Source organism: Chlorocebus sabaeus, chromosome 17 (assembly GCF_047675955.1).
Source record: "Chlorocebus sabaeus isolate Y175 chromosome 17, mChlSab1.0.hap1, whole genome shotgun sequence".
Classification (NCBI taxonomy): domain Eukaryota; kingdom Metazoa; phylum Chordata; class Mammalia; order Primates; family Cercopithecidae; genus Chlorocebus; species Chlorocebus sabaeus.
The window spans coordinates 26888575-26913603 of NC_132920.1; the positions used below are offsets into that span (position 1 = coordinate 26888575).

At 41.1% G+C, this 25029-nt stretch overlaps 3 protein-coding genes and 2 non-coding genes across 5 annotated transcripts; 4 read left to right on the forward strand and 1 right to left on the reverse strand.

Annotated features, from left to right (window-relative positions):
• Positions 1 to 1690: 1690 nt before the first annotated feature.
• H2BC12 (H2B clustered histone 12) lies at positions 1691 to 10162 on the reverse strand. Its single transcript, XM_007973427.3, has 2 exons — positions 9701 to 10162; positions 1691 to 2086 (listed from the first exon to the last, which is right to left on the reverse strand). The coding sequence occupies exon 1, from the start codon at positions 10088 to 10090 to the stop codon at positions 9710 to 9712; it is 381 nt and encodes a 126-aa protein (XP_007971618.1). The 5' UTR covers positions 10091 to 10162; the 3' UTR covers positions 1691 to 2086; positions 9701 to 9709.
• On the forward strand, positions 2675 to 3088 carry H4C9 (H4 clustered histone 9). The gene has a single exon (XM_007973426.3). The coding sequence runs from the start codon at positions 2712 to 2714 to the stop codon at positions 3021 to 3023; it is 312 nt and encodes a 103-aa protein (XP_007971617.1). The 5' UTR covers positions 2675 to 2711; the 3' UTR covers positions 3024 to 3088.
• A 211-nt stretch (positions 10163 to 10373) lies between the features above and the next one.
• Positions 10374 to 10877, forward strand: H2AC12 (H2A clustered histone 12). Its single transcript, XM_007973420.3, has one exon. It carries the CDS (start codon positions 10433 to 10435, stop codon positions 10817 to 10819), a length of 387 nt encoding a protein of 128 aa, XP_007971611.1. The 5' UTR covers positions 10374 to 10432; the 3' UTR covers positions 10820 to 10877.
• An 8295-nt stretch (positions 10878 to 19172) lies between these two features.
• On the forward strand, positions 19173 to 19244 carry TRNAH-GUG (transfer RNA histidin (anticodon GUG)). The gene has a single exon. It is a non-coding gene; the product is annotated as a tRNA-His (tRNA).
• A 4324-nt stretch (positions 19245 to 23568) lies between these two features.
• Positions 23569 to 23641, forward strand: TRNAT-AGU (transfer RNA threonine (anticodon AGU)). The gene has a single exon. It is a non-coding gene; the product is annotated as a tRNA-Thr (tRNA).
• The last annotated feature ends 1388 nt before the right edge of the window (positions 23642 to 25029 follow it).

Consider the following 25029-nt stretch of genomic DNA (forward strand, 5'->3'; position numbering starts at 1 on the left):
GATGAAAATGTTCTTTTCCTTTTGGTACAAGGAGGACATCTTTCACACCAGGCCTCTGAGCCCAAGCTAAGCCTGTGATATACACATATACATCCAGATGGCCTGAAGCAACTGAAGATCCACAGAAGTAAAAATAGCCTTGACCGATGACATTCCACCATTGTGATTTGTTTCTGCCCCACCCTAACTGATCAATGTACTTTGTAATTCTCCCCACCCTTGAGAATGTACTTTGTGAGATCCACCCCCTACCCCCAAAATATTCCTCTTAACTCCACCACCTATCCCAAAACCTGTGAGAACTAATGATAATCCCACCACCCTTTGCTGACTCTCTTTTCGGACTCAGCCCGCCTGTACCCAGGTGAAATAAACAGCCTTGTTGCTCACACAAAACCTGTTTGGTGGTCTCTTCACACGGACATGGGAATTTTAATTCCTGCTTTTAGGGAGGAAAAAGGGAACAGTGAGAGTGCCTTTCTGCCTTTCTTGTACCTACTCTTTTAAATTGCCTTTATCTCAAAATCTTATTCCAAAATGGCATATTTTGGGATGGCATATTCTGCCACATTTTACCATTCATTGCTATCCTTATTGTCACTAATTGCTATGCGAAAACTCATGAAATCAGATACAGAAAATGGCTTCTGATCGGTGAGAAGCTCAAGTAGAGAAATATATTTGTTAACTAATGTTGGGGAAATACAATTTTGAAATCTCCCAAAGAATAGAAAGGAAATAATTTTATTATTGAATAAGCATTAAACCAGAGAGTTGCTTATCACAGGCAATCTTACGAAGAGATTGCAAAACCAGAAAGAAATCTTGCTTTCTTATTATGTATAGCCACGTTGGATAGGTTTTGCAATTCGAAGTTAGGTGACAGCTAAAGTTTGGTCTATTTTCTCACTGGAAACTGGGAGACAGAGCACTATCTTTTTAAATGATGAACATTTCAAAGAGATAGCTCTCCAGAAATTGAGAAAATATTCTCAGTTATAAGGCCTATTTAGTCATTAAAAGGATTTGCATACATCTTGAAGGTGATGGGAAAGGAAGTCTCTTGTTTACAACAGATAATTAAGCCTGTTATTTTTCATTTGTATTTACCCTTAGATTAAGTATTCAATTAATCTATGCTCCCTTACCCTCTTTACAACATATACTGAATTCAGCTACAGCAAGTTACAGCCAGTCATATCAATTTTGTTTTGTTTTGTTTTCCAAAGATGGCAAGTTTTCTTTTATTGCAACATAAATGCAAAACTTTTAAAAGTATTTTAATGAAAAGTTTATCTTCATTTACTTTATGACATTTAAGTGGAGTACTTTGAAAATACTTCAAGCATTGCTGTAAGGAACTCATTGAAATAAAGAGTAGCAAGAAAATCACCAAATAGGCCGGGTGCAGTGGCTCATATATTCAGTATGTGATAAGTTCCTCAAATCAGTGGGGGAAATAGGTCATGTATTGTACTGACTAACCAGCTGATTAACTTTTTGAAAAGTTATTTCTATAAACAAGAAATCAAATCCTTATTAGTACAGTTAGATTATTTAAAATGGTTCTACCCAGCATTAGTTAAGGTTGTAGGCATATCAGAAACTGCTACTGGTGTAGGGGCCAAGAGAAAACCTCCCTTTTGCCCTCTGAAAGTTTACTGAAAATCAACTGATAAGAGAATATGAATAAGAGAAAAGGCATACAAATTTATTAAGGTACAGGGCTGGGGACCACAGAATAATTACCTCAACCCCCCAGTGGGGTACAGAAGCTTATATACCCTTTCTCAGAGGCAAAAGAGGAGATGGGTAATGTAGACAATTTTTTGAGGAACAGTAAATGATTATTAGGGAGAAGGAATGGACCAAGGAGAAAGAAATTAACTTGTAAATGACTCTCTTTGGAATCTGAATGAGATCAAGAGGCCAGCTTTATCTTGTGGGAAAGTCCATCTAGGTATGGTTGCATTCTTCAGTCTTCTTTTCTGCATACAGTAGATAATGAGGTAACCGAAGGCAATTGTGCTTCTTTTGGTAAGAAGCTTTCTTGGTCATATCAGGAAATTCCAGAGAAAGTCCCTCCCTGGAAGAGAAACAAGACAAAGTTAGAGGGATCTTGATTCTTAGACTTGTTTCTGAGAACCTTCAATTTTCCAAAGCACCCAGGATTACCAAGCTCAATATCTGGGGGGATAATTCTACACCCCAAACACTGGAAATGAAAATAAGTAGAAGATAACTTAGCAATATACCTGAAAGATCTTTAAATTCTATATGAGTCTATCTTGTATTGCTAGGAATTTAGCATATGGAGTATATTCCCATGGTATATTAAGGAGAAAAATGCCACAAAATAGCATAGTTCCACACAAATAATGTTAAAGAAAACATGTATATATGTAGAGATAATATTTTATTCTTTTTGCTTTATGTATCTTCTATAATGTTAACATTTTTGTTAGGAGGCAGGAATCATGTTAAATGAAAAAAGGAAGAAAAACAGCCTAGGTCTTGGGGATTAAAAAGGACTGAAGGAGAACAAAAGGGAGTAGTGCACAGCAGGCCTGTTTCCCTTTTAGGTCCCCTCCCCCGACGCGGAGGGACTTCCCGCCAAAGCTCTTCCGGTTTTCAGTCTGGTCCGCAGGGTTTACCCATAAAAGAAAGCTGCCATCACAGGCAGCCCATCTTTGTTCTCTGATCACTTGAGAATGTCAGGACGCGGCAAAGGAGGTAAGGGTCTGGGGAAAGGGGGTGCCAAGCGCCATCGCAAAGTGCTGCGCGACAACATCCAGGGCATTACCAAGCCAGCCATCCGGCGCCTTGCTCGCCGCGGCGGCGTGAAGCGCATCTCCGGACTCATCTATGAGGAGACCCGCGGGGTGCTGAAGGTCTTCCTGGAGAACGTGATCCGGGACGCCGTGACCTACACGGAGCACGCCAAGCGCAAGACGGTCACCGCCATGGACGTAGTCTATGCGCTGAAGCGCCAGGGCCGCACCCTTTATGGCTTCGGCGGCTAAACGGCATTTTGAAGCCCTGTCGTTCTCTAAAAAGGCCCTTTTTAGGGCCCCTAAGCTTTCAACAAAAGAGTTAAATGACAGCAAACTGAGTCTCTTAATAGGGTCCTTGTCAGTGAGTTCTCTTATCCTGTTTTACAAGATTAACTCGGCATGTTGAAAGTGGACTGATGACTACAGGTGGCCCTGGGCCGAGATTTCCCAAGGCTAGAAGAGCCTCTGCTGGCCAGTAACTTCTGGCAGCTGCTTGCAAATTGCCTGCAGCCGGTTTACCGCTCGGATTAGGGGCGGGCTAGACACTTAACTTCCCTCTGGCCCTTCAAATACGTCTCGGGAGAGATGAGGGGTTTGATGGGGGCTCCATTAAATGCTGGAGCCTCCAGGATTTGGAGTGGGGAGCAGACCATACTTTTACTACTGTAGAAGACAGCTGGGCAGTCTTAAGAGTCTTAGTAATAATATTCCTTTATATGTTTGCCTTCTGATAAGATTTTTAAATACTGAAATATACCAAGTATACAAAATGCGCTGGTGACCACACCACTTATTCAACAAGTGCAGTTAAAATCCTCATGTCCCTTCTCAGTAGCACAGCCCTCCCTTTTTCCTATCCTAGAATTAACTAATATTCTAGGATAAACTGATATTCTGAATTTGGTGTTTACTGTTCCTACGCATTTTTAACTTTAGATGCACATACCCCTAATCTATTTTAAACGTCTTCATGAATTTTTACATTTGCTCTTGAAATATATCCGTGTTGAAATGTGCAGTTCTACGTTATTTTCACCATTAATCTAGTTTTCTAATGTGTCAGTAAATACTTTATTCATTTCTGTTGATTTTTTTTTTTTTCCTCATTACAAAACAGCACTGTACACACCTGTGCATTTTCTGGTTACATGAAAGTGGAATTATTTGGTAAAAGTATGTACATATTCAACATGAGTAAAAATGAACAATTTGCTTTCCAGGATAGTATTTTAAAATTTACACTCCCATATTCCACCAGCAGTGCTTCAGAATTATTGTTTATCAGCATTTCCTTATGTCAGATTGGAGTTTTTTCAATATTTTTGGCTATTTGGAGATTTACCCACTTTTCTGGGAATGGTCTATCCAGATTCTCTACAGTTTTTATTTTGAGTTTTGATTTGTAAATATTTATATATTTGAGTTTTAACTTTTTGTCAGTATGTGACAAATATATTCTGTCACCTTGTGGGTTTGTTTTTAACTGTTCGTGATATCTTTGGATGTACAGAATTTTAATAATGTTGGATTTATATTTTTTATAGTTTTTGAATGCTGCCTTTTCATAAAGGAGTTATCTGCCTTCCACTTTCCCCAGGAGCTGCAGGCATCAATCTGGGGAGGAAAAAAAAAAGTATTTAGGCTGCTTATCTCCTGATTTGGCTTGAATTGGATAGTAAGGCTTTTCTGAAATAGCTCTAAGAGTAGCTTAAGAGCAAGCTAAGGGAAGACCTCACAAAAGATTGATCTTACTCTCTAAATAAGCAATGATTAACAATATCTAAAATTTTCAAAGTATTACAAAAGGGACAAAAGAAAGGGTGAAAGAGGAAAGTAATTCCTAAGATACACTGAAAGTTTGTTGAAAATTGTGTTAAACGCTTTACATGGATTATCTCATATCTCATATTTTTATGACAGATTTTACTACTCTTATTTTAAAATTACAAAATAGAGGCCAAATCAAATAACCAATTCACAAATGTTAGAGTCTGTGACTCAAACTTGTAATTTTTTAATTTTTATTCTTCCAGGAGCATAGATTCAAACTGCCCTGAACATACACTCACTCAAACCTGTAATATTCTTAATCACACTCTCTTAGTAGATAGAGAAGCCATCACAGAGAGTAGTAGTGGTGCTAGTCCTATAATGGAGAATTTGGGGAAATGTGTCAGGACAGGTACAAAACCTGCCTGTCACTTATCCCAATAGGAATGAATTATTTTCATGTGTCAGTTTGTGGGCCTACCTGAGAAAGTCGTTTTCATTTTGTGTCTATATAGTTATGTTATTGTTAAAGAAATCTGCAGCAATGTAACATGTCCTTCCCTGTCATTTTTCATGTTCCAAGCCCAATGGATTAAACACTCCCTTAGGAAAAACTGTAGTAAGTGGTGATGCCAGAAGGAATTGTAATCCTTTACATAGTGCCCTAGTGGGTTTTAGGTCAAGTTCTGCTCATTGAGTGTCTTATGGTATAGCACTAGCCATGCATGGAGTTTGAGCACTTACAATGTGGCATGTGACTGAGGGAGTGTTTAATTATATTTTAATTAGTTTACATTTAAAAACTGGTGCTGGATTCAATTAGATAACATCCAAGTATGCTTGGAACACCTTAGGGACATAAATCAGAATCTTCTTATTCTAATTACAGATGAAGAATTCCCCATGAAAATTTATTTTGATATACTGTAAAAGTGTAAAATACACACCAGATTTTGAAGATTTGAAATGAAAAAAGAATGCAAGATATGTAATACATTCTGTATTGACTATATGCTGAAACTGTATTTTTGATACATTCTGTCAAATAGGATACATTATTAAAATTAATTGTAACTTTTTTTTTTTTTTTGGAAATGAAGTCTCGACCCTCTTGTCCCCCAGGTTGGAGTGCAATGGCGCCATCTCGGCTCACTGCAACCTCTGCCTCCCAGGTTCAAGAGATTCTCCTGCCTCAGCCTCCCGAGTAGCTAGGAATACAGATGCGTACCACCCCGCCTGGCTAATTTTTTGCATTTTAAGTAGAGGCGGGGTTTCACCATGTTGACCAGGCTGGTCTTGAACTCCTGACCTCAGGTGATCCACCCACCTCGGCCTCCCAAAGTGCTGGGATTGCAGGCATGAGCCACTGTGCCTGATTTTTTTTAACTTTTAAAAATGGTTACTGGAAAGATAAGAAGTACATGTATGACTTGTATTATATTCACACCCCTCCTTTTATTTTTTTTTGAGATGGAGTCTTGCTCTGTCGCCCAGGTTCGAGTGCAGTGGCATGATCTCGGCTCACTGCAACCTCTGCCTCCCAGGTTCAAGTCATTCTCCTGCCTCAGCCTCCCAAGCAGGTGGGACTACAGGCGTCCCATTAGTCGAAACCATGCCCGACTAATTTTTGTATTTTTAGTAGAGATGGGGTTTCACCATATGGGCCAGGCTGGTCTCGAACTCCTGACCTTGTGATCCACCCACCTCAGCCTCCCAAAGTGCTGGGATTACAGGCATGAGCCATCGCACCTGGCCGTATTATATTTCTATTTGAGTAGTGTCTTAAGAGTAACAAACTGGCTTTCAGACACTTATAATAGGATAGAAAAATCCTAGTTCAAGAAAGAATGAGAAAGTAGGAGAAACCAAATGAACAACAAATTTCCCAGGCCGGGCACGGTGGCTCACCCACCCGGTTCATGCCAGCACTTTGGGAGGCCAAGGTGGGTGGATCACCTGACGTCAGGAGTTCAAGACCAGCCTGGCCAACATGGTGAAACCACGTCTCTACTAAAAATATAAAAACTAGCCGGGCGTGGTCACAGGCGCCAGTAATCCCAGCTATTCAGGAGGCTGAGGCAGGAGAATTGCTTGAACCCAGGAGACAGAGGTTGCATTGAGCCAACACAGTGCCACTGCACTCCAGCCTCGGTGACAGTGAGACTGTCTCAAAAAAAATTTTTTTTTTTTCCTTTCCTTCACGTATATTCCTGAAGACAGAGATAAGGTCTTCTCCCAGCTGTACTTATACCTCAGGTAATATCAAGAAAGCAGTGACATGATATATTATACTTCATGGGCATACAGTTGTGACATTTACTCCTTTGTATTAAGGAATTGAAGAATTACTAAGTTTTTCCAGCTCATCTAAGGTAGAAAGCCATGCCATTTTCTTAGGTCCACTGACCTCTTTACTTCCAACTTCTAGGCTCAGATACTAGATAACAACACAGACCAAACATATGATTGCCAAGTCCCTAACCACAGTTAAATAAACCTCCACTTTTCAATCCCAGAGCTACTCTCAGTTTCCCAAAGAATGGGAAAATCTGAAGCAGGCAATTATTTCGTGCAAGTGTTCTTCAGGAGGCTGTAACAATTGCTAGATTAAATTGCTGTGGTCCAGAATCACACAGCATTGTAAAGCACTGAACTACTCTTTAAAAAAAAAAAATTATTTTATGAGACAGGAGACAATTTAGCACATTCAACTTTTTAACAATCTAAGAGAGATTATGAAATATAAAAATGAATAAAAGAGCCCTATTTTGTTTCAAATTAAGTCAAATTAATACACATGGCTAATGAGAAAATAAATGACAAAGAGATATATGGTATAATGGGAACAAACAAGAGCATAATGGAATCTTGTTCTGATTCTAACGATCTGAGCAAATTAAGCTTTGCATCCATTTAGCTATTTGTAAAATAACATTGATCTGAACTTTTTGATTCCTTCAAGCTGTTAAACTCTGTGCTATCAATGGGCATGGTTGCTCACGCCTGTAATCCTAGCACTTTGGGAGGCCGAGGCAGGTATAGATAGCCTGAGGTCGGGAGTTTGAGACCAGCCTGGCCAACATGTTGAAACCCCCATCTCTACTAAAAATACAAAATTTAGCCAGGCGTGGTGGCAGGTGCCTGTAATACCAGCCATTTGGGAAACTGAGGCAAGAGAATCGCTTGAACCTGGGAGGCGGAGGGTTGCAGTGAGCCAAGATCTCGCCATTGGACTGCAGCCTGGGTAACAGAGCTAGACTCCGTCTTGGGGGGGGGCAAGGGGGGGAAATCTGTGCCATCGAGAGAAATGAGATCATTTTGAAGGGAGTGAGAAAAGGGGTGAAGGTGAAAGCAGGAGAAAGTTATGGCCACTTCCACCCAGTATTTCTATTAAAACACAAATGCACTTCCAGAATTTTATAAAAAGCAAAAAGGACTGAAATTGTATAAAATCAAGATGTTATGTCCATTTGCAAAAATAGTTTGTAAGTCTAAAGGTAGTAACAGCAGATAACTTCAGAGTAAAAATTTTAGTCTGTAAAGAGTAGTCAGGTATACCTGAAGGTAGAATTCATTGGCATAGTGTATCTTAGTTTGTTTTTAAATTTTATTTGCGACGGAGTCTTGCTTTGTTGCCCAGGCTGGAGTGCAGTCAGGTGATCTCAGCTCACTGCAACCTTTGCCTCCTGGGTTCCAGCAATTCTGCCTCAGCTTCCCCAGTAGCTGGGACTACAGGCACACGCCACCACACCCAGCTAATTTTTGTATTGTTAGTAGAGACGGAGTTTCACTATGTTAGCCATGCTGCTTTCGAATTCCTGACTTCAAGTGACTGCCTCCTAATAGGTATAGATATAGATCAGTGCCTTCTATATAGGTAAACAATAAATATAATTATTTGTTGATACATTTCTTAGAATATTAATGTAACCCCAAAATTGCTGATAGGATAAGACTTAGATGAACAGTGAACATATGCTTTGCATGTATTTAAAGTTTTCCAATATGACCTTGCTAATCTCCAAATGCCCAAGGGCGGGCAATATCCCCAAAGACTAGAACAATGCATGGCCAAATATGTTAAATATATATACAGACACATATACATTGAAAATTTCCCTGTGAAACTGGCCTGCATTTCTAAATCACAAATTTAGCCAGGTAACAACCTAGCTTAAAATTCGTGGACCCTTTCTTTCACTTGGTTCTTCCAAAAAAGTTCCACACTGCTTATCACCGGCATAGCCATTCTAGTCTCCAGTTACACAATAAAACCCACCTAACTCTGCTCAGACCCTGTGCTGCTGGGGAAGTTCCTTTCTCCTCTACTCCAACTTCTTGCTTCGGGGCGGACTGTCTCTAGCCTCAGTCTGTTGTCCCCCCTCTGGATCCAGTTGGTTTTCCTTTTCCTTTTCTATAAGCTTTGTCAAAAGGAAAAATTACTGATTGAACCAATTGACGCTGAACATGCCTTAAAAACTAGCAAACTATTCAAAAATCTCCGCGATGATCTCATGTTCCGTTTCTTCACTCATGAGAAAAGCTGTGCTCCTCCCCTTACACTTGCAGACTATGCTGCCTGGTGGTCTGGCATCTTCCCGGTGTCTTGTGGGCTGGAGAGGTGGAAACGGGGGGTGAGAGGGAAGCAAGCAAGGCAGAGCTGGGTACAGCCTAGAAGGGGTTAAATAAGGTAATTGCTCGCGCGAAAGCCATACGTACTGGTAGGCCATCGGGAACCAAATTTACAAATATATAAACTCAAGTTAGAACTCCTTTAAATGGTGGAAAGTACACGTGACACAATAGGCTTTCAACAAGTTCTAACAGGAAGTCACAGCACTCGACACAACGGAAGTATCCATTTTCGCGCCAAGAGCCAGGAAGCACTTTCTGTTAACGCAAATTTCCTGCACATCCTTAATTTTTTAGGCGCCATATTCCTTACTCAGTACTAACAAAGTGCATGTGGCTTCTCTTTAGTCTGTACTCGATTACAAGCACTGTACGCATTACTCAATGTAATGAGATCATAACAACCCCTTTAAAGAGATCGCCATTATTTAAACCTGGATTAAGAACACGTGTTCGCAGCTCTAATAGCGACAATTTAAGTGGCTCTTAAAAGAGCCTTTGGGGTTGGGCTTTAAGACGCTTACTTGGCAGGTTTACTTAGCGCTGGTGTACTTGGTGACGGCCTTGGTGCCCTCCGACACCGCGTGCTTGGCCAACTCCCCGGGCAGCAGCAGGCGCACGGCCGTCTGGATCTCCCTGGAGGTGATGGTCGAGCGCTTGTTGTAATGCGCCAGACGGGAAGCCTCACCCGCAATGCGCTCGAAGATGTCGTTGACGAAAGAGTTCATGATTCCCATGGCCTTAGAGGAGATGCCGGTGTCGGGGTGGACCTGCTTCAGCACCTTGTACACGTACACGGAGTAGCTCTCCTTGCGGCTGCGCTTGCGCTTCTTGCCGTCTTTCTTCTGGGCCTTAGTCACTGCCTTCTTCGAGCCCTTCTTGGGCGCAGGAGCGGACTTCGCTGGCTCCGGCATGTTGAGGGCGAACTACGACACCAGACGGACTAACAGCAGATGGAGAAAACGAGAAGTAATGGGAGGAAAGCACCAGGAGTCGTTTTTATATAGAACCTCTCATGCAAATGAAGTGAAGAGTTAAAGTCCTGTATCTGATTGGTGGCTATTCAGGGTGACCTCAGAGGTTAGTTATACCAAATCAACCAATCAGCAAATCCAAAAGACGTACTTCCATTGGTTAAAATTAAGTGGCAACTCTAACCAATGACATATCTTGTTTTTCGCGCCCAATGGTGTTTATAAAAGGCGCTGCCTCTCCACTTTCGTTTCGCTGGGTACTTTAAGTAAGTTGTGGCCAGTATGTCTGGACGTGGCAAGCAAGGTGGTAAAGCTCGCGCTAAGGCCAAGACCCGTTCTTCTCGGGCTGGGCTTCAGTTCCCTGTGGGCCGAGTGCACCGCCTACTCCGCAAGGGCAATTATGCAGAGCGGGTTGGGGCCGGCGCGCCGGTGTACCTGGCTGCGGTGCTGGAGTACCTGACTGCTGAGATCCTGGAGCTGGCTGGCAATGCGGCCCGCGACAACAAGAAGACCCGCATCATCCCGCGTCATCTCCAGCTGGCTATCCGCAACGATGAAGAGCTCAACAAGCTGCTGGGCAAAGTCACCATCGCGCAGGGTGGTGTCTTGCCCAATATCCAGGCCGTGCTGCTGCCTAAGAAGACTGAGAGCCACCATAAGGCCAAGTAAGGAGCGAGGTTGTGAAAACTGAAAAACAAAGGCTCTTTTCAGAGCCACGCTACACTGTCCTAGAGAAAGCTGGACACAGTCAAGTTTGTTTCATTAGATCACATTGTAAAGCGCTTCTTTCCCGGTTGGGCTGGAGCAACTCTTTACAATGTTTCTAGATGTAATCTAATCCACTGGAAGGCAATGAAGACCCACAAGTTATTGTAGGATACACCGGAGAAGGTTATTCAGCAGGGGTAATAAGTGAAATCAAACGTGCAAATCCCTGAAGTCCATTTACTAATTCCAGAGTGTTTGTTTTTGAGATGGAGTCTTTCCCTGTTGCCCAGGCTGGAGTGCAGTGGTGCGATCTCGGCTCACTGCAACCTCCACCTCCCAGGTTCAAGCGATTCTCCTGCCTGAGCCTCCCGAGTAGCTGGGATTATAGGCATGCACCACCATCCCCAGCTAATTTTTGTGTTTTTAGTAGAGACGGGGTTCCACCATGCTGGCCTGGCTGCTCTCGAACTCCTGACCTCAGGTGATCCGCCCGTCTCGGCCTCCCAAAGTGCTGGGATTACAGGCGTGAGCTACCACGCCAGGCCTCCAGTGTAATAATTATATTACATTAATAGTGTTGTCAAACAGCCATAAAAATGGGATATACTCGCCACTCTTTAAAGGCAAATTTTGCAATTCTAAGTATTCTTGAAAAGCAAGAAAGGTCAGCCTGATTCTTAAGTGGTCTAACTCTTAAGAGCAACTTTACCCAGGTGATGAAAGTCTAGTGACTCATTTGCATTACAATTTGATTCCGATGGGAGGAGAATATGGGATACAGAATTTCCTGAATCCCATATTTGTAAATCCTTAGTCCCATTTCTTTGGAGAAGGTGTATTAATGCACTCTTTTAGTAACTCAGGATACAACATGGCTTTTTCTGTCTAGTTAATTTGTGTTATCAAATTTATTAGATCAGGATTGCTATTGCTTTTGATTGCTTGTCCACATTAATTTACCTACCCTAGCTTCCTATGAGTTTCCTTCCTCCCCACCTACCCCCAACTTGATATTACTTGCCTGCTTTTACTTCATAGCCTCAAGGCTTTCTGGCTATTCCTACAAAATGCGAAACACATTTTCTGTCTTAAGGCCTTTGCACTTTAAATTCCCTCTTCCCTGATAGCTACCTTTCTCACTTTTTTTCAATCTATGTAGGTCTCACAGAGTGAGACTCCATCTCAAAAACAACAACACAAAAAAACCACACAGAAGAGATATTTGGTGCCAACCACTTATGGCTACATATGCAATATGAATGTGCTTATTTAATTCTCACAACCTTTTGAGGTGGGTATTGTTTGGACTCTAATTTGGAAAAGAAAGTGTAGTGTTACTTATCCAATCAGATTCTCAATTAGTAGGAGAGAAAGCTATATATCAGAATATTATCTACTCAACATGGAACACACACATAACTGCCTTTTTCTTAACTATCGGGTCTCATGTGCTTTAGTCTAAGGTATATAGAAACTTGGGTAAGAATTGTTAAAGGGAGATGTTGAAAGGTCTGTCAGAAGAGTATCATGATCGTATTTGAATTAATAGATACTGAATGAGAAAGAATAAAACTAGACTTAATTATTCACACAGTGTTTACAATAGTTTAAAGTGAATAAAGATTCCTGAAAATGGGAATCACACTTATATACTTTTTAAAAATATATTTTTAAGACACATACAATTTAAAAATGCATACATACATGGTTTTCCTCAGTTCCACCCTTTCCCTTCATCTTCATACCTATTACAGATGGAGTCGTCGTCATGCATTCCATGTAAGGAATAATTCTGATAAAATCAAAATAGTAAAGTCACATATAAAAATATGTGAAGGTTTATACCCCAGAGGAGCTGCATGATTTAAATAATTAACAATGACAAAATCTGAGAAATACATGTGATTATGGATAATGAAGGGTGCTTAACTAAGGATAAAATAATATAATTTTATATCAGGCTAACTATTGACATGGCTTCACTTACCTGGGAAGCTAGATTCTGTGTGTAATGGTAAACACCTGGGAGGAATACTGATTGTTTACATCGCTGACTGATATCTGGACTCAGAACTCGCCATCAGTAAATCAACTTGAGATCGCAAATATTCCTTGGAATCACACAAAGGAAAATACCAAAAAAAAAAAAAAAAAAAGGAGGTAAAATTGCTGGTGTACATTGATATTGCTTGACTTATTAAAGGCTAACTTTATTCACAACAGAATTGCTAAACTTTTTTCTATTTACAGCAAAATTGCTATTTTTGAAGAAACCAGTGCATTTTGTAATTTGCTTGAAGCTATAAGATTTTATAAAATTATCGGACTAGAATTAGAAAGTGTATTCAGGGATTGGCCTGTCTGATTCTATCTGGTACTCCTGTAGCTTTGCACTTGCTATTTCCTAGGCCCAGAGTGTTTGTCCTACCAGCCTCTCCTTGGGTAACTCCTATTCATTCTTCAATTTTCATAATATGGCACCTCCTCAATGAGATATTCTCTTATTCCTAGTTCACATTACGCCTTCTGGGTTTACCAGATCAGGTTTTTTTTGTTTTGTTTTGTTTTTGTTTTTTGAGATGGAGTCTTGCTCAGTAGTCCAGGCTGAAGTGCAGTGGTGCAATCTTGGCTCACTGCCTCCTCTGCTTCCTGGGTTCAAGTGATTCTCGTACCTCAGTCTCCCAAGTAGCTGGGATTACAGGCACGTGCCACCACACCCTGCTAATTTTTTTGTATTTTTTGTACAGATAGGGTTTCACCATGTTAGCCAGGACGGTCTCGATCTCCTGACCTGGTGACCTGCCCGCCTCAGCCTCCCAAAGTGCTGAGATTACAGGCGTGAGCCTCCGCGCCCAGCCCAGATCAGGTTTTTAAACTCCGTATCATCATCGCTTCTCAGCCTTTTGACTAAGATAAGTGTTTTCAGCCTTTTGGCTAAGATCATCATTCTTACCAGTTTAAACTCTGTATCAATGACTATATTTTGAAAGTAAATATCTTATTTGTATTTTCATTTAATATCTGTAAACACAGCAGCATATAAGCTAAAAGAGGTCAATATGTCAGCCATCAGGAAAAAGATGAGTCATTCAAATTGGGTACTTTGGGCTGGTCGCAGTGACTCATGTCTGTAACCCCAACACTTTGGGAGGCCGAGGCAGGCAGATCACTTGAACTCTTGAGGTCCAGAGTTCGAGGCCAGCCTGGCCAACAAGGTGAAACCCTGTCTCTACTAAAAATACAAAATAATTAGCCAGGCGTGGTGGTGGGCACCTGTAATCCCAGCTACTCAGGAGGCTGAGGCAGGGCCTTGAACTCACGAGGCGGAGGTTGCAGTGAGCTGAGATTGCACCACTGCACTCCAGCCTGGGTGACAGAGCAAGACTCTGTCTCAAAAAACAAACAATAACAACAATGGAAAAAACCAACTGGGTGCTTTGAAGATTGACAAAGAAGTGAGCAAGGTGTTAGGAAGCCACAAGAGATAGTGCAGTATTTTGAAGCTAATACCATATATAAGTAATTACCACACCTAGGCCCAAAGGGGCAACGGGAGGAAAGAAAATCTGGAAACAGAAAGAGCTCCTTCCTCTCTCTGACATATTTTTACTTTTCATCAGCCAAATTCGACCAGAAGCCAAAAGGCAAGGATCAAATTCATGTATAGATCAACCTCCTAGAAACACAGGATGAAAGAAGGGGACAGGGAATCTAGGCTGGCAAAAGTAAATATCTAGCGCAGTCCATCCCTTTTGTCCTTTGGCATGTACCATCCTTTTCTCAAGTGAAAAGTCTGCATTGCATTCCAACATGGAATTTGTGAAATCACAGCCAGCTCATGGGGGTGATACCAGTTTGTTCATAATCCTACTTTAAAACTAAAATGTTAGTTGTCACCTTCCTAGAATGTACTGGGGTAAAAAGCGAGAAGTACTTAGTTAACATAATACAAGCTGTTACGAACCTTGCTTTTGTAGCTGATCATGAGGCTTAGGTTAGTAATCACAGCTTTCTTCTAAAATTCATTTCTTAGGCCAGGTGTGGTGGCTCGTGCCTGTAATCCCAGCACTTTGGTAGGCCGAGGGGAGCAGATCACTTGAGCCCAGGAGTTCAACATGAGACTGGGCAAAATGGCAAGATTCTGACTCTACAGAAAATACAAAAAATTAGCCAGGCATAGTGGCGCATGCCTGTACTCCCAACTATCGGGGAGACTGAGGTGGGAGAATCACCTGAGCCCGGGAGGTTGAGACTGCCGTGAGCCATGATCATGCCACTACACTCCAGCCTGGGCACCAGCCTGGGCAATGAAATGAGACCCTATCTCAAAAATAAATAAATAAAAATAAAATTCATTTCTTGTTTTCCTGACTTCCGTCAGCACATTGGCTGAATTCTTTACACAGTAGTATAAAGTATGCCTTTATTCCTGTGGGATCTGTGTCCTTATGGTCTTTTCTTTATCTCATTGTCACAATTTTTAATTGACCATAGCTTGTGGGCAAAAAACATTTAGAGACTTCTCTGTTTGTTTTTTGGTTTTTGTATTCTTTAACCTCCGTTATACAGCAGATATCAAACTACCTCCTAGAAATTGGAAGCAATCACTCCAAGTAGAGGGACACTTTGCCCTGCATATTGGTTCAGTGGCATGAAAAGACTAAAATGGCCAGAAGCAGTTTTCAAGTTTCAATTGATCTGAAAAGTGACAATGCTCTCTAGTGGAAACATTTATCCACTGGGCACAAAGACACCCATTCCCTCAGAGCTCAATCAAGGTCACAGGGATAGGATACAAAATTGTCCAAATGAATCACTGAGTAATAATGAGAAGCGGTACTCACACCTCTGCCTCTTGACTCCTAGACATGTGCATTCTGGATATAGAGAGATGGCTCTACATATTGGCCACTGTTTTGATACTTATTAATACTATCACATTGGCAATTAACTATCAACATAAGAATTTTGGGGAACACATTCAGACCATAGCAGTTTCTAAGAGGCGGGAGAAATCCAATGTATCAAATAGTGTTGAGAAATCATATAAGTTGAGGACTAACATAGCCATTTCAACTAGTGAAATGTAATAGATCAGTTTAAGTGGAATGTTGGAGAAGAAAGCAAAATGAAGGAGCGTAATAAAGAAATGAGATGAAAGAAATAAGATAGGGGTTTGATGACACTTTGAGGAAATATGGCTATAAACTGAAAGACAGCACTATCAATAGCTGAAAGGAAAAGTGAAAGCAAGAGAACATTTCTTTCAGATGAAAGAAATAAAAGCTTTGAATGCTGAAATGAAAGATCCTATAGAGATCAAATAGAATTTTTTTTAATAATACAGGAGAAGAAGGAAAATATTGCTGAACTATTCCCTTGAAAGAAAGAGGGTTTTTAATTATTTATTACAGAAAGTTTAGAAATTCAGACGTAGAAGACTGCATGGCATTGGTAAAGGTAGAACTGGTAGGTTCAACTGTGCCAGCCTGTCTCTTATTCTTCTCAGAATCACTGTAGTGAATGTGCCAGATTAAATATTCAAAACGTCTTTTCAAAATAAGCACGAGGAAAGAGGCCTTTTTCTAGACCTGTGACATCAAAGATACAGCTTTTCTCTCTTTTTATGGAGAAGCACATGCAGATTAACCCAATTTCCAAAAACATCCCAGCAGAAAATGCTGAAAAGCACTTTCATTCACAGCAGCTTTCTGAATGGGGTTGAGGAAGGCCCTTAGCAAAGGAAAAAGAGAGATTCAATTCAAGGAGACTTGAGACAGAGGCAGCTTACATTCTCCTTCTTACTGGCTGCATTTTCTTTGATGGAGCTCATGTCTTTGATACTGAGAAAGCCCTTAGGTCTCTTCCCTGATCAAAAAAATGAATGTTAGGGCCAGGCACAGTGGCTCATGCCTGTAATCCCAACACTTTGGGAGGCTGAGGCAGGTGGATCACGAGCTCAGGAGATCGAGATCATACTGTCTAAAACAGTGAAAACCCGTCTCTACTAAAAACACAAAAAATTAGCCAGGCATGGTGGCATGCACCTGTAGTCCTAGCTGCTCGAGAGGCTGAGGCAGGAGAATCACTTGAACCTGGGAGGCGGAGCTTGCAGTGAGCCAAGATTGCGCCACTGCCCTCCAGCCTGGGCGACTAGACTCCGTCTCAAAAAAAAAAAAAAAATTGTTAGGAAACACGTAATTCTTCATTCAGTAAAGCTGTTAGTAATTAGAATAGTTTTGTGTAATCCAGACAGAGGAAAGGAGATAAAGAAAATTTTAGGAAATTAAGCACATTATTTTGGCTCTGCTGAGCTTTATTATGGATAGCTGCAACTGTGGTTTTGAACTCCTTTCGTTTTTAAATTTCTTTTTATTATTTTAGAGGCAGGATCTTGCTCTGTGGCCCAGGCTGCAGTGCAGAGGCACAATCATAGCTCACTGCAACCTCAAACTCCTGGGTTCACGTAATCCTCCTGCCTCAGCCTCCCTTGTAATGGGGACTATAGGCATGCACCTCTGTGCCTGCCTAAATTTTTTTTAATTTTTTTGTAGAGACAGGGTCTCACTATGTTGCTCAAACTTGATTCAAATTAATGGCCTCAAGCAATACTCCTGTCTTGACCTCCCAACCTTTCTTTCAATTATTACCAATGTTTTCCCATCAAAGGTCAAAAGACAAGCCTGCTGAACTGGGCCAGACGCTGCTGGATGAAGTTGCTTTCATATAGCTTTGGATTGTAATCTCTGCCCATCCATTCATTCATTCTGCAGTCAAATTATATTGATAAAGAACCTACCAAATGGGGAGCCCTAATGATAGACTATTGAACAAAATAGAAACCTCATCTTGGGGCATACTGGAGAAGGAGGAGGGAGGCTGACATTAATCAAATAACTCTGGTATTATACATTACAAACTGATATAGGAGCACTAAAGGAAAAGTGAAAAATAAGTGGCCAGGCATGGTGGCTCACGCCTGTAATCCCAGCACTTTGGGAGCCCAAAGCGGGTGGATCACTTGAGGTCAGGAGTTGGAGACCAACCTGGCCAACATGGTGAAACCCCGTCTCTACTAAAAATACAAAAATTAGCCCGGTGTGGTGGCTTACGCCTGTAAACCCAGCTACGCGGGAGGCTGAGGCAGGAGAATGGCCTGAACCTGGGAGGTGGTGGTTGCAATGAGTCATTGCACTCCAGCCTGGGCAACAGAGCGAGACTCTGAGAAAAAAAAAAAAGAAGAAAGAGGAAGAAAGAAAGAAAGAAAAGAAAGAGAGAAAGAGAGAAGGAGAGAAGGGGAGAAAGAGAGAGAGAAGGAAGGAAGGAAGAAAAAAAAAGGAACCATATGTTGCGTGGAGACGGGAGGTCAAGAAAAGCTTCCTTGATTTGAAAAGCTTCCTTGAGTTGAAGCTGAAGCATTAAACAAATTTAGCCAGGTAAACAGAAGAGGTTGGGCGCGGTGGCTCACTCCTGTAATCCCAGCACTTTGGGAGGCCTAGGGGAGCGGATCAGTTGAGTTCAGGAGTTTAAGACCAGAATGATTTTACAGAAAAAACATCATTTAGTATCAAGGGGAAAACATGACCACGACCTTGACTCTAGAGGCTGCGTTCCTAAAACAGCAAGCAGGGCAGGAGGGAAGTCCCATAGAGCTTTGGAGCCACAGGAGAGGCACTCTCTTATCTCCCCCTTCTGGCAAACTAGGTATGAGAGGGAGAAAGAAGTTTCACTCTGAGGTGCGAGCGCCGCAAGACATTTCCTGACGGCTCAGGTGGGCAGGCTGAGTGCGCCAGCGCCTCAGGGGCTTCTCACAGGTGCCTGGGTCAGGACGAAGCTACATAGTTCCTCGTGACGAGAAACTCACTTCTGGCACCTGTCGAGATGCCAGATTCCATGCCAAGCCCCCAAAGATTCTGACTAGTTTGGCAAAAAATGGGATCCGGCAGGTCCACTTCAAAGTAGCGCCCTCTTCCTTTTGTTGCCAAAGATCTGAGGACCGCACTGCTAAACAAAGCAAGAGACATGCGTGGGTTGGTGATAGAAGTGAGACTAATAAGTTTACAAGCACAATATTACCAATCCCAAAAAAGAACCACCACGCTGGGAAAAATCCGTATAATGAAACAATTCGTGTCACCTTTGGCTTGTTTGCCATAAGCAAAATACTGGGGACAGGGAGTGGATAAGGAAGTAAACTGGGTAGGTGTGTAAATAAGGACGGAAGGCAGTGCACCATTCTTTAGATGACAAAAATAGACAGTTCCTGAGAAATGAGCAAAGGGAGAACCCTCCAAGCAGCGGCCTCTGGTGGCGTGCCGTGATCGTATAGTGGTTAGTACTCTGCGTTGTGGCCGCAGCAACCTCGGTTCGAATCCGAGTCACGGCAATACCTTGACGTCGTGTGTGCTCACTTTTGCAACGTGCTGGAGTAGAGATAGTCTCAGAAAAACGCATGCAAAATTGAATTGACTCATGATCTAATCTGTACACAAAAAACGCTAGTATTCATCGTGGTGCCCCAACCAGTCAGCCAAGCAGAGAGTGTCTATGGTTGTTGCCTTGACTTTCTTTTTTTCCCTCTCCAAAGTTTCTCTTCCCAACCCTACCCAAGCCCTACAGTTTTGTTGGCATTGGCTGTATGTAAAGAAACTGAGGTCATTTTTTTTTTTTAAATGGAAAACTTTTACTTTCAAACACTGGTAGGCATGAGGAAAGGACTGTTCAAAAGGGGATCCAGGTTTGTTGTGGAGATCTTTCTTAAAACACAAAAGACAAATTATTAATCATGCGTTTCTAAGTATCCTAGCTGGGCCAATGCTGAGAAACTGTAACCTTTGATCGTCTGGAGAAAATTAAAGAAATTTGAGTAATTGAAGGAATTTGAGGAGAGGAAATAATGGCCCAGAAGAACAGCCCCCATTTCTAGCCTGGTCAGTTTCTAGAATGAGTTCTAAAGGGCCAAGTACACTGTTGGGTGAGGTGGGAATGGAGGAGAGTTGATCTGAGATAGGGAGGTGGCTGGAAAGAAGTAGTTGGTGCTACCTGGGACCAATAGGAGGTGGCTAGAGACAGGCGGATCCCCAGAGGAGCTTCTATGAGCCCAGTTCTAGTTAGTAGCACAGCACTCTGAGAACACATTAATGGCACTTCGTCCCTCCTGGCCCTGGTGGATGGCTAGTATTCAAACAGGCGTGGTGGCTCATGCCTATAATCCCAGCACTGCGGGAGGCCGAGGTGGGCAGATCACCTGAGGTCAGGAGTTCAAGACCAGCCTGGCCAACATGGTGAAACCCCGTCTCTACTAAAAATATAAAAATTAGCTGGGTCTAGTGGCATAGGCCTGTAGTCCCAGCTACTCGGAAGGCTGAGGCATGAGAATTGCCTGAACCCAGGTGATAGAGGTTGCAGTAAGCCAAGATCATACCACTGCACTCCAGCCTGAGTGACAGGGTGAGACTCTGTTAAGAAAGGAAAGAAAGGAAAGAAAGGAAAGAAAGAAAGAAAGAAAGAAAGAAGAAAGAAAGAAAGAAAGAAAGAAAGAAAGAAAGAAAGAAAGAAAGAAAGAAAGAAAGAAAGAAAGAAAGAAAGGAAGGAAGGAAGGAAGGAAGGAAGGAAGGAAGGAAGGAAGGAAGGAAGGAAGGAAGGAAGGAAGGAAAAGAAAGAAAGAAAGAGAAAGAAAGAAAGAAAGAAAGAAAGGAAGGAAGGAAAAGAAGTGTTGTCATACTTTTAGCAACTTATCAAAAATTTCAGCAAAAGAGATTTGTTCTTTCCTTCTTGGGGCTAAAATAGCCCCCATTTATTCTCCAACTGTCCACTGACATGGATTCTGAAACTCAGAGATATTGTAATTAAGCTGAGCTGCCTTATACTGTCAGATATCATCTCTCCAACAGGTCAGGTTCTAGGCCTCTTCACAGTAATTTAATAGCATTTACAGTGGTTATTCATGTTCACTTGTATCACACTCGACTTCAATTTTCTTTTTAGTCTATTTTATCTCGACTCAGTCTTACAAGAGTGAAGACAGGGACCAAGCATGTATTGACCCCAAAGGATCAGTTCTTGTCAATTACTTGCCACAAGTGAATGATAAAACTGCTAAAGCAATAAACATCTTGATCTTGCAATTTTCCAGAACACATTTCCTCAGATCTTACTGGCCTGAGTAGCAGAAATCTATGGACTCTGACTCAGAGGCTGGCTACCTCTTAGTGAGAGAGCTAGGGTCCTAGATCTATCACAGAATAAAATTGTAGTGACAGGTGAGTAATAGGGATCAACAAAACCCATGCTGTATGATTTGCTCCAAAAGTAGAGAGCTTGCTTGACATGTACCATATGATACTCAGTGCAAAGCACATGTTTATCTTAGAGGTGTAAAGTTCTCTGGTTCACAATATTGTTTTGCAGCTTTGAGTGAGCATTGCTAGAAATCTGGTATTAAGTAAACGGGGGAATTGTGAGATTAAAAGCTTGCATTTTATGAATGCACTAATATTGGTATGGAAGTATCTTATACAATCTACCAACCACATTTTCAGAAAGAAAATTGTCTTACTCTACCTATGGCATCCATGGTCTTGAAATTACTTTTTAACATTTCTATGTCTTATCATTCTCATCTCTCAATGGAAGTTAATGAAAGTTACCACCTTCTAAAATTGTTCTAAAGATTTAAGGGTGTTAAATGCATGATGGCACTCTCTTAGTAAGGTACAAACAAACAAACAAACAAATGATAAAATAAGCCATTTTGGAGTTAAGTAAATAAATATCATTGCTACTTAAGTGGTGGAAGGCCTTCATACAGTAGTAATATTGCAAAGACTTTTACCAGACTCAGCATCTATTTAACTTGACCACAATCCTCTGCTTCTTTGATGCTGATAAGGTAGTTCTAACAATAACAAGAAGGGTTTTGTCTGTCCTCAGGATTGAGGCTTATTTGAAGATTTGAGCAAGGCTTTTTATAAGGCAGATGTTGGCCAAAATGTTTGCTATGATAGGCCAGAAGTTTAGGGAAGACACATGTTGTGGGACAAGGTAGGTTCTAGAAAGGATAGCCCCAAAAGTCAGGGAATCAGGAAAAGAACTTTCCTTCTAATGTCAGCAGAAATCCAGATGAAACACTTTAAACAGCGGTTTGGGTGGTAGTGTTAATTTCTCTCAAGGGTGCAGCAATCTATCTGTAGCCACACCATTCCAGCACCTACTTTATGTTGAAATGTCTGCTCATATCTTGGAAAGATTTCCAAAAGGAGAAACAAAGGGTTTTTCCTCCAGGGCTTTACACCATAGCAAGATTTATGAAACACGTGTCAGTGAGAAACAGAAGTCAGGGAATAAATAACTAAACTTAACAAAAAACCTCAGCCAAGGAAGCCAAAAAATTTGTATATCCTGGCCTTGTGATTAGCTAGGTAGTGAGTAGAAGCTCATGACCCACAGGAAATAAATCAGAAGCAACACCAGGCTTGGTTAAAAAATAAAAACTCAACCTCAACCTAAGTAATTTCTCATCTTTCCAGGGTCTTGCATTTTGTGGATGCTTAATCAATGCATATGCAAAGCACCAGGCAGTTATTTAAGTATTTCAGGATATTGGTTTCATCTGCTTTTCCCCATGCTAAGCTGCATTCAGCTAAACATTCCATGACTCCTTCTACATTCATCAAACCGACATAGAACCTGAGATAAAAGGTCATGCAACTCTGTGAGGCCCAAGTTAGAGGTTCCCACAGCGTCCTGTGAGGGCTATCACATTGTACTCTACTTTGTTCTCTAATTCTCTGTATCATCCACGCAGTTTTACAGTCTATGTGGGTCTAGAAATTGAGTCTGTTTTAACCCAGCAGGCAAATGAGCAGAACAAGACTATGACAGAAGCAAAGATACCCATCCAGCAGAACTCCCTGTTTACACCTAACTTACTGTTTCTAACAGCAGATCTCCTGTTGAGACCAAAGCTCTCTTTGAAACAGAGGGTCTCAAAGTGCCTAGTTTGGGTGAGTGGGAATCAGCATGACCACAAATCTCCACTGCATCACTGTGTCCTGGTCTAGGCTCACTTTCTTGTGCCAGATTAGATAAAGTGGAAGCATAATGGTTTTTCTCAATTGCAGGGAATTAGCTCAGAAGGTAGTTTGGTGGGTGCTATAACCCAGCAATAAAGAGATTGGTTTTCATATCCCTTGTGTTTTTGTTTCTTGTTGGATTTTTTAAGTTGGTTTATTTGTTTTGGGGTGTTTTTTGTTGTTGCTTTCGGCCAATTTTTAAAATTTTGCTTTTTTATCTCCCTGTAGAACGTAAATTCAATAATGGAAGAAAATTTTGCTGTTTTATTCACTGTTTTCAGTGAATAAAATCTCCAATACCTGGAAGAACTACCTGAAATGCAGTACTCAACATTTGTGGACAAAATGAATGTACGAATAGAGAAGTAAGTTTAAAATATGTTGCGATATCCAATATTTCCCGTAGGGGGAGATAGTCACCACGAAATAGAAATTTCACTCATTTCAATTTGAAATAAATTCTAAAACCCTGCATTGAAGAAAAGTATTTTTTTTAAGTGTTGGAATTTCTGCTTTGTTGCTGGTTCAGAAGCACAGATGTGCTTTCTTTGTCACAAAATTAAGTACACTTTTGGCAAACTGATAATTTGTCAAAAATGTTATAAATATGATATATCTGAACATATGCCCAAGAGGGGCCCTGTGGCTTAGCTGGTCAAAGCGCCTGTCTAGTAAACAGGAGATCCTGGGTTCGAATCCAGCGGGGCCTTAGTTGTTCAATTTTATATTTTCAATAGTATGTTGCAAATACATAAGTTGAAAATGCATTAAGGAATTTATAGGTTGTGAAATCTGTATTGAGCGATTAGCACAATTATGGGGAGTCCCTTGCCAGGTAACTACATCACAATATGAAAGAGTTGGGATGAAGGGAAAAATGAATAAAGTTTCTGTTGGTAAAAAGCAATGGGTTTGCTGATGACAGGTAAGACTGGGGATGTATAAGTTGTACCAAAAAAAAAAAAAAATCTTGTAATACCTCGTAGAGAGCAATATTTCAAATTCTGTCATAGACATTCAGTCTCCAGCCTCTTAACCTTGATAGCCATCATTTTCAGCACATGATAGATTTTGATTATCAGTGTCAGGCAAATAATTAATAAGCCATGGCATTTTGCTTGGAGTCTGATTCACTTTGATTTTTGAAAATAAGAGAGTAATGGTGAAATTTATTTTCTCACCATTTCGGTTTTGTATGACTCTAAGAATTGTCTTATTTGTACATCTAGGATCTAGGGACTCAATTATATATTGAGGAAATAAATCACAAATGAATGACTTTCCTGAATTTTAAGTGGCATTGCAGTTCATAAACTAAAGTGTACCCTCTGTAGCACTGGCTGACTCATTAGGTTTCTCAGTTTTATCTAAAGAGATTTCAAAGGTTATTATCAGAGTTCCACCAGAGTCATTGTCTTTTCACTGCTGTAAAAGTAGTCCTGCACTGTGCCCGAAATCATTTATACTTCAGAGTAAATCTGAATTCTGCTTTCTCATTTTATTCATAGCAGTTCTCTCCCACCTACTTTCAAAGGAATGTGAGCAAAAAAGATTGTCACAAGCCTCTGCTTCACTTCTCAGAAGACTGATATTTAAAGGATCCTGCAAATTGGAATGCTGCTATTGAAAAATTTGTTAACAATTGATTAAGCTATGTCTTCAAAGTTTAAGTATCTAAAAATGCAAACTTGAATACTACAGTATTCTCTCTTTCTTGCAAACCAAATTCAATGAAGGCTGAAAATATCTGAAGATTTACATATTACATGTTATAGTGTTATTCTTGCTCTATGCTTACTAAAAGCACAGAGAGAAACAAATATGTTCTTAGGTACATTTTAGTTAAGTGGCCCTAAACAACCTCTGTCTGAAATATTAAGTGGAACACACGAATCAGCTATCAAACTCTCACTACCTTACACCTGTCAGTTACTCCAGATTCAACCTACACATTAAAAGGAAGCCTCAGGTCAGGTGCAGTGGCTCACACCTGTAATCCCAGCACTTTGGGAGGCCGAGGCAGGTGGATCACGAGGTCAAGAGTTCAAGACCAGCCTGACCAACATGGTGAAACCCCATGTCTACTAAAAATACAAA

Excerpts from the sequence above, each read along its gene's own strand:
- H4C9 (XM_007973426.3), top strand. The coding sequence starts at position 2,712 with ATGTCAGGACGCGGCAAAGGAGGTAAGGGTCTGGGGAAAGGGGGTGCC.
- H2BC12 (XM_007973427.3), bottom strand. The coding sequence starts at position 10,090 with ATGCCGGAGCCAGCGAAGTCCGCTCCTGCGCCCAAGAAGGGCTCGAAG.
- H2AC12 (XM_007973420.3), top strand. The coding sequence starts at position 10,433 with ATGTCTGGACGTGGCAAGCAAGGTGGTAAAGCTCGCGCTAAGGCCAAG.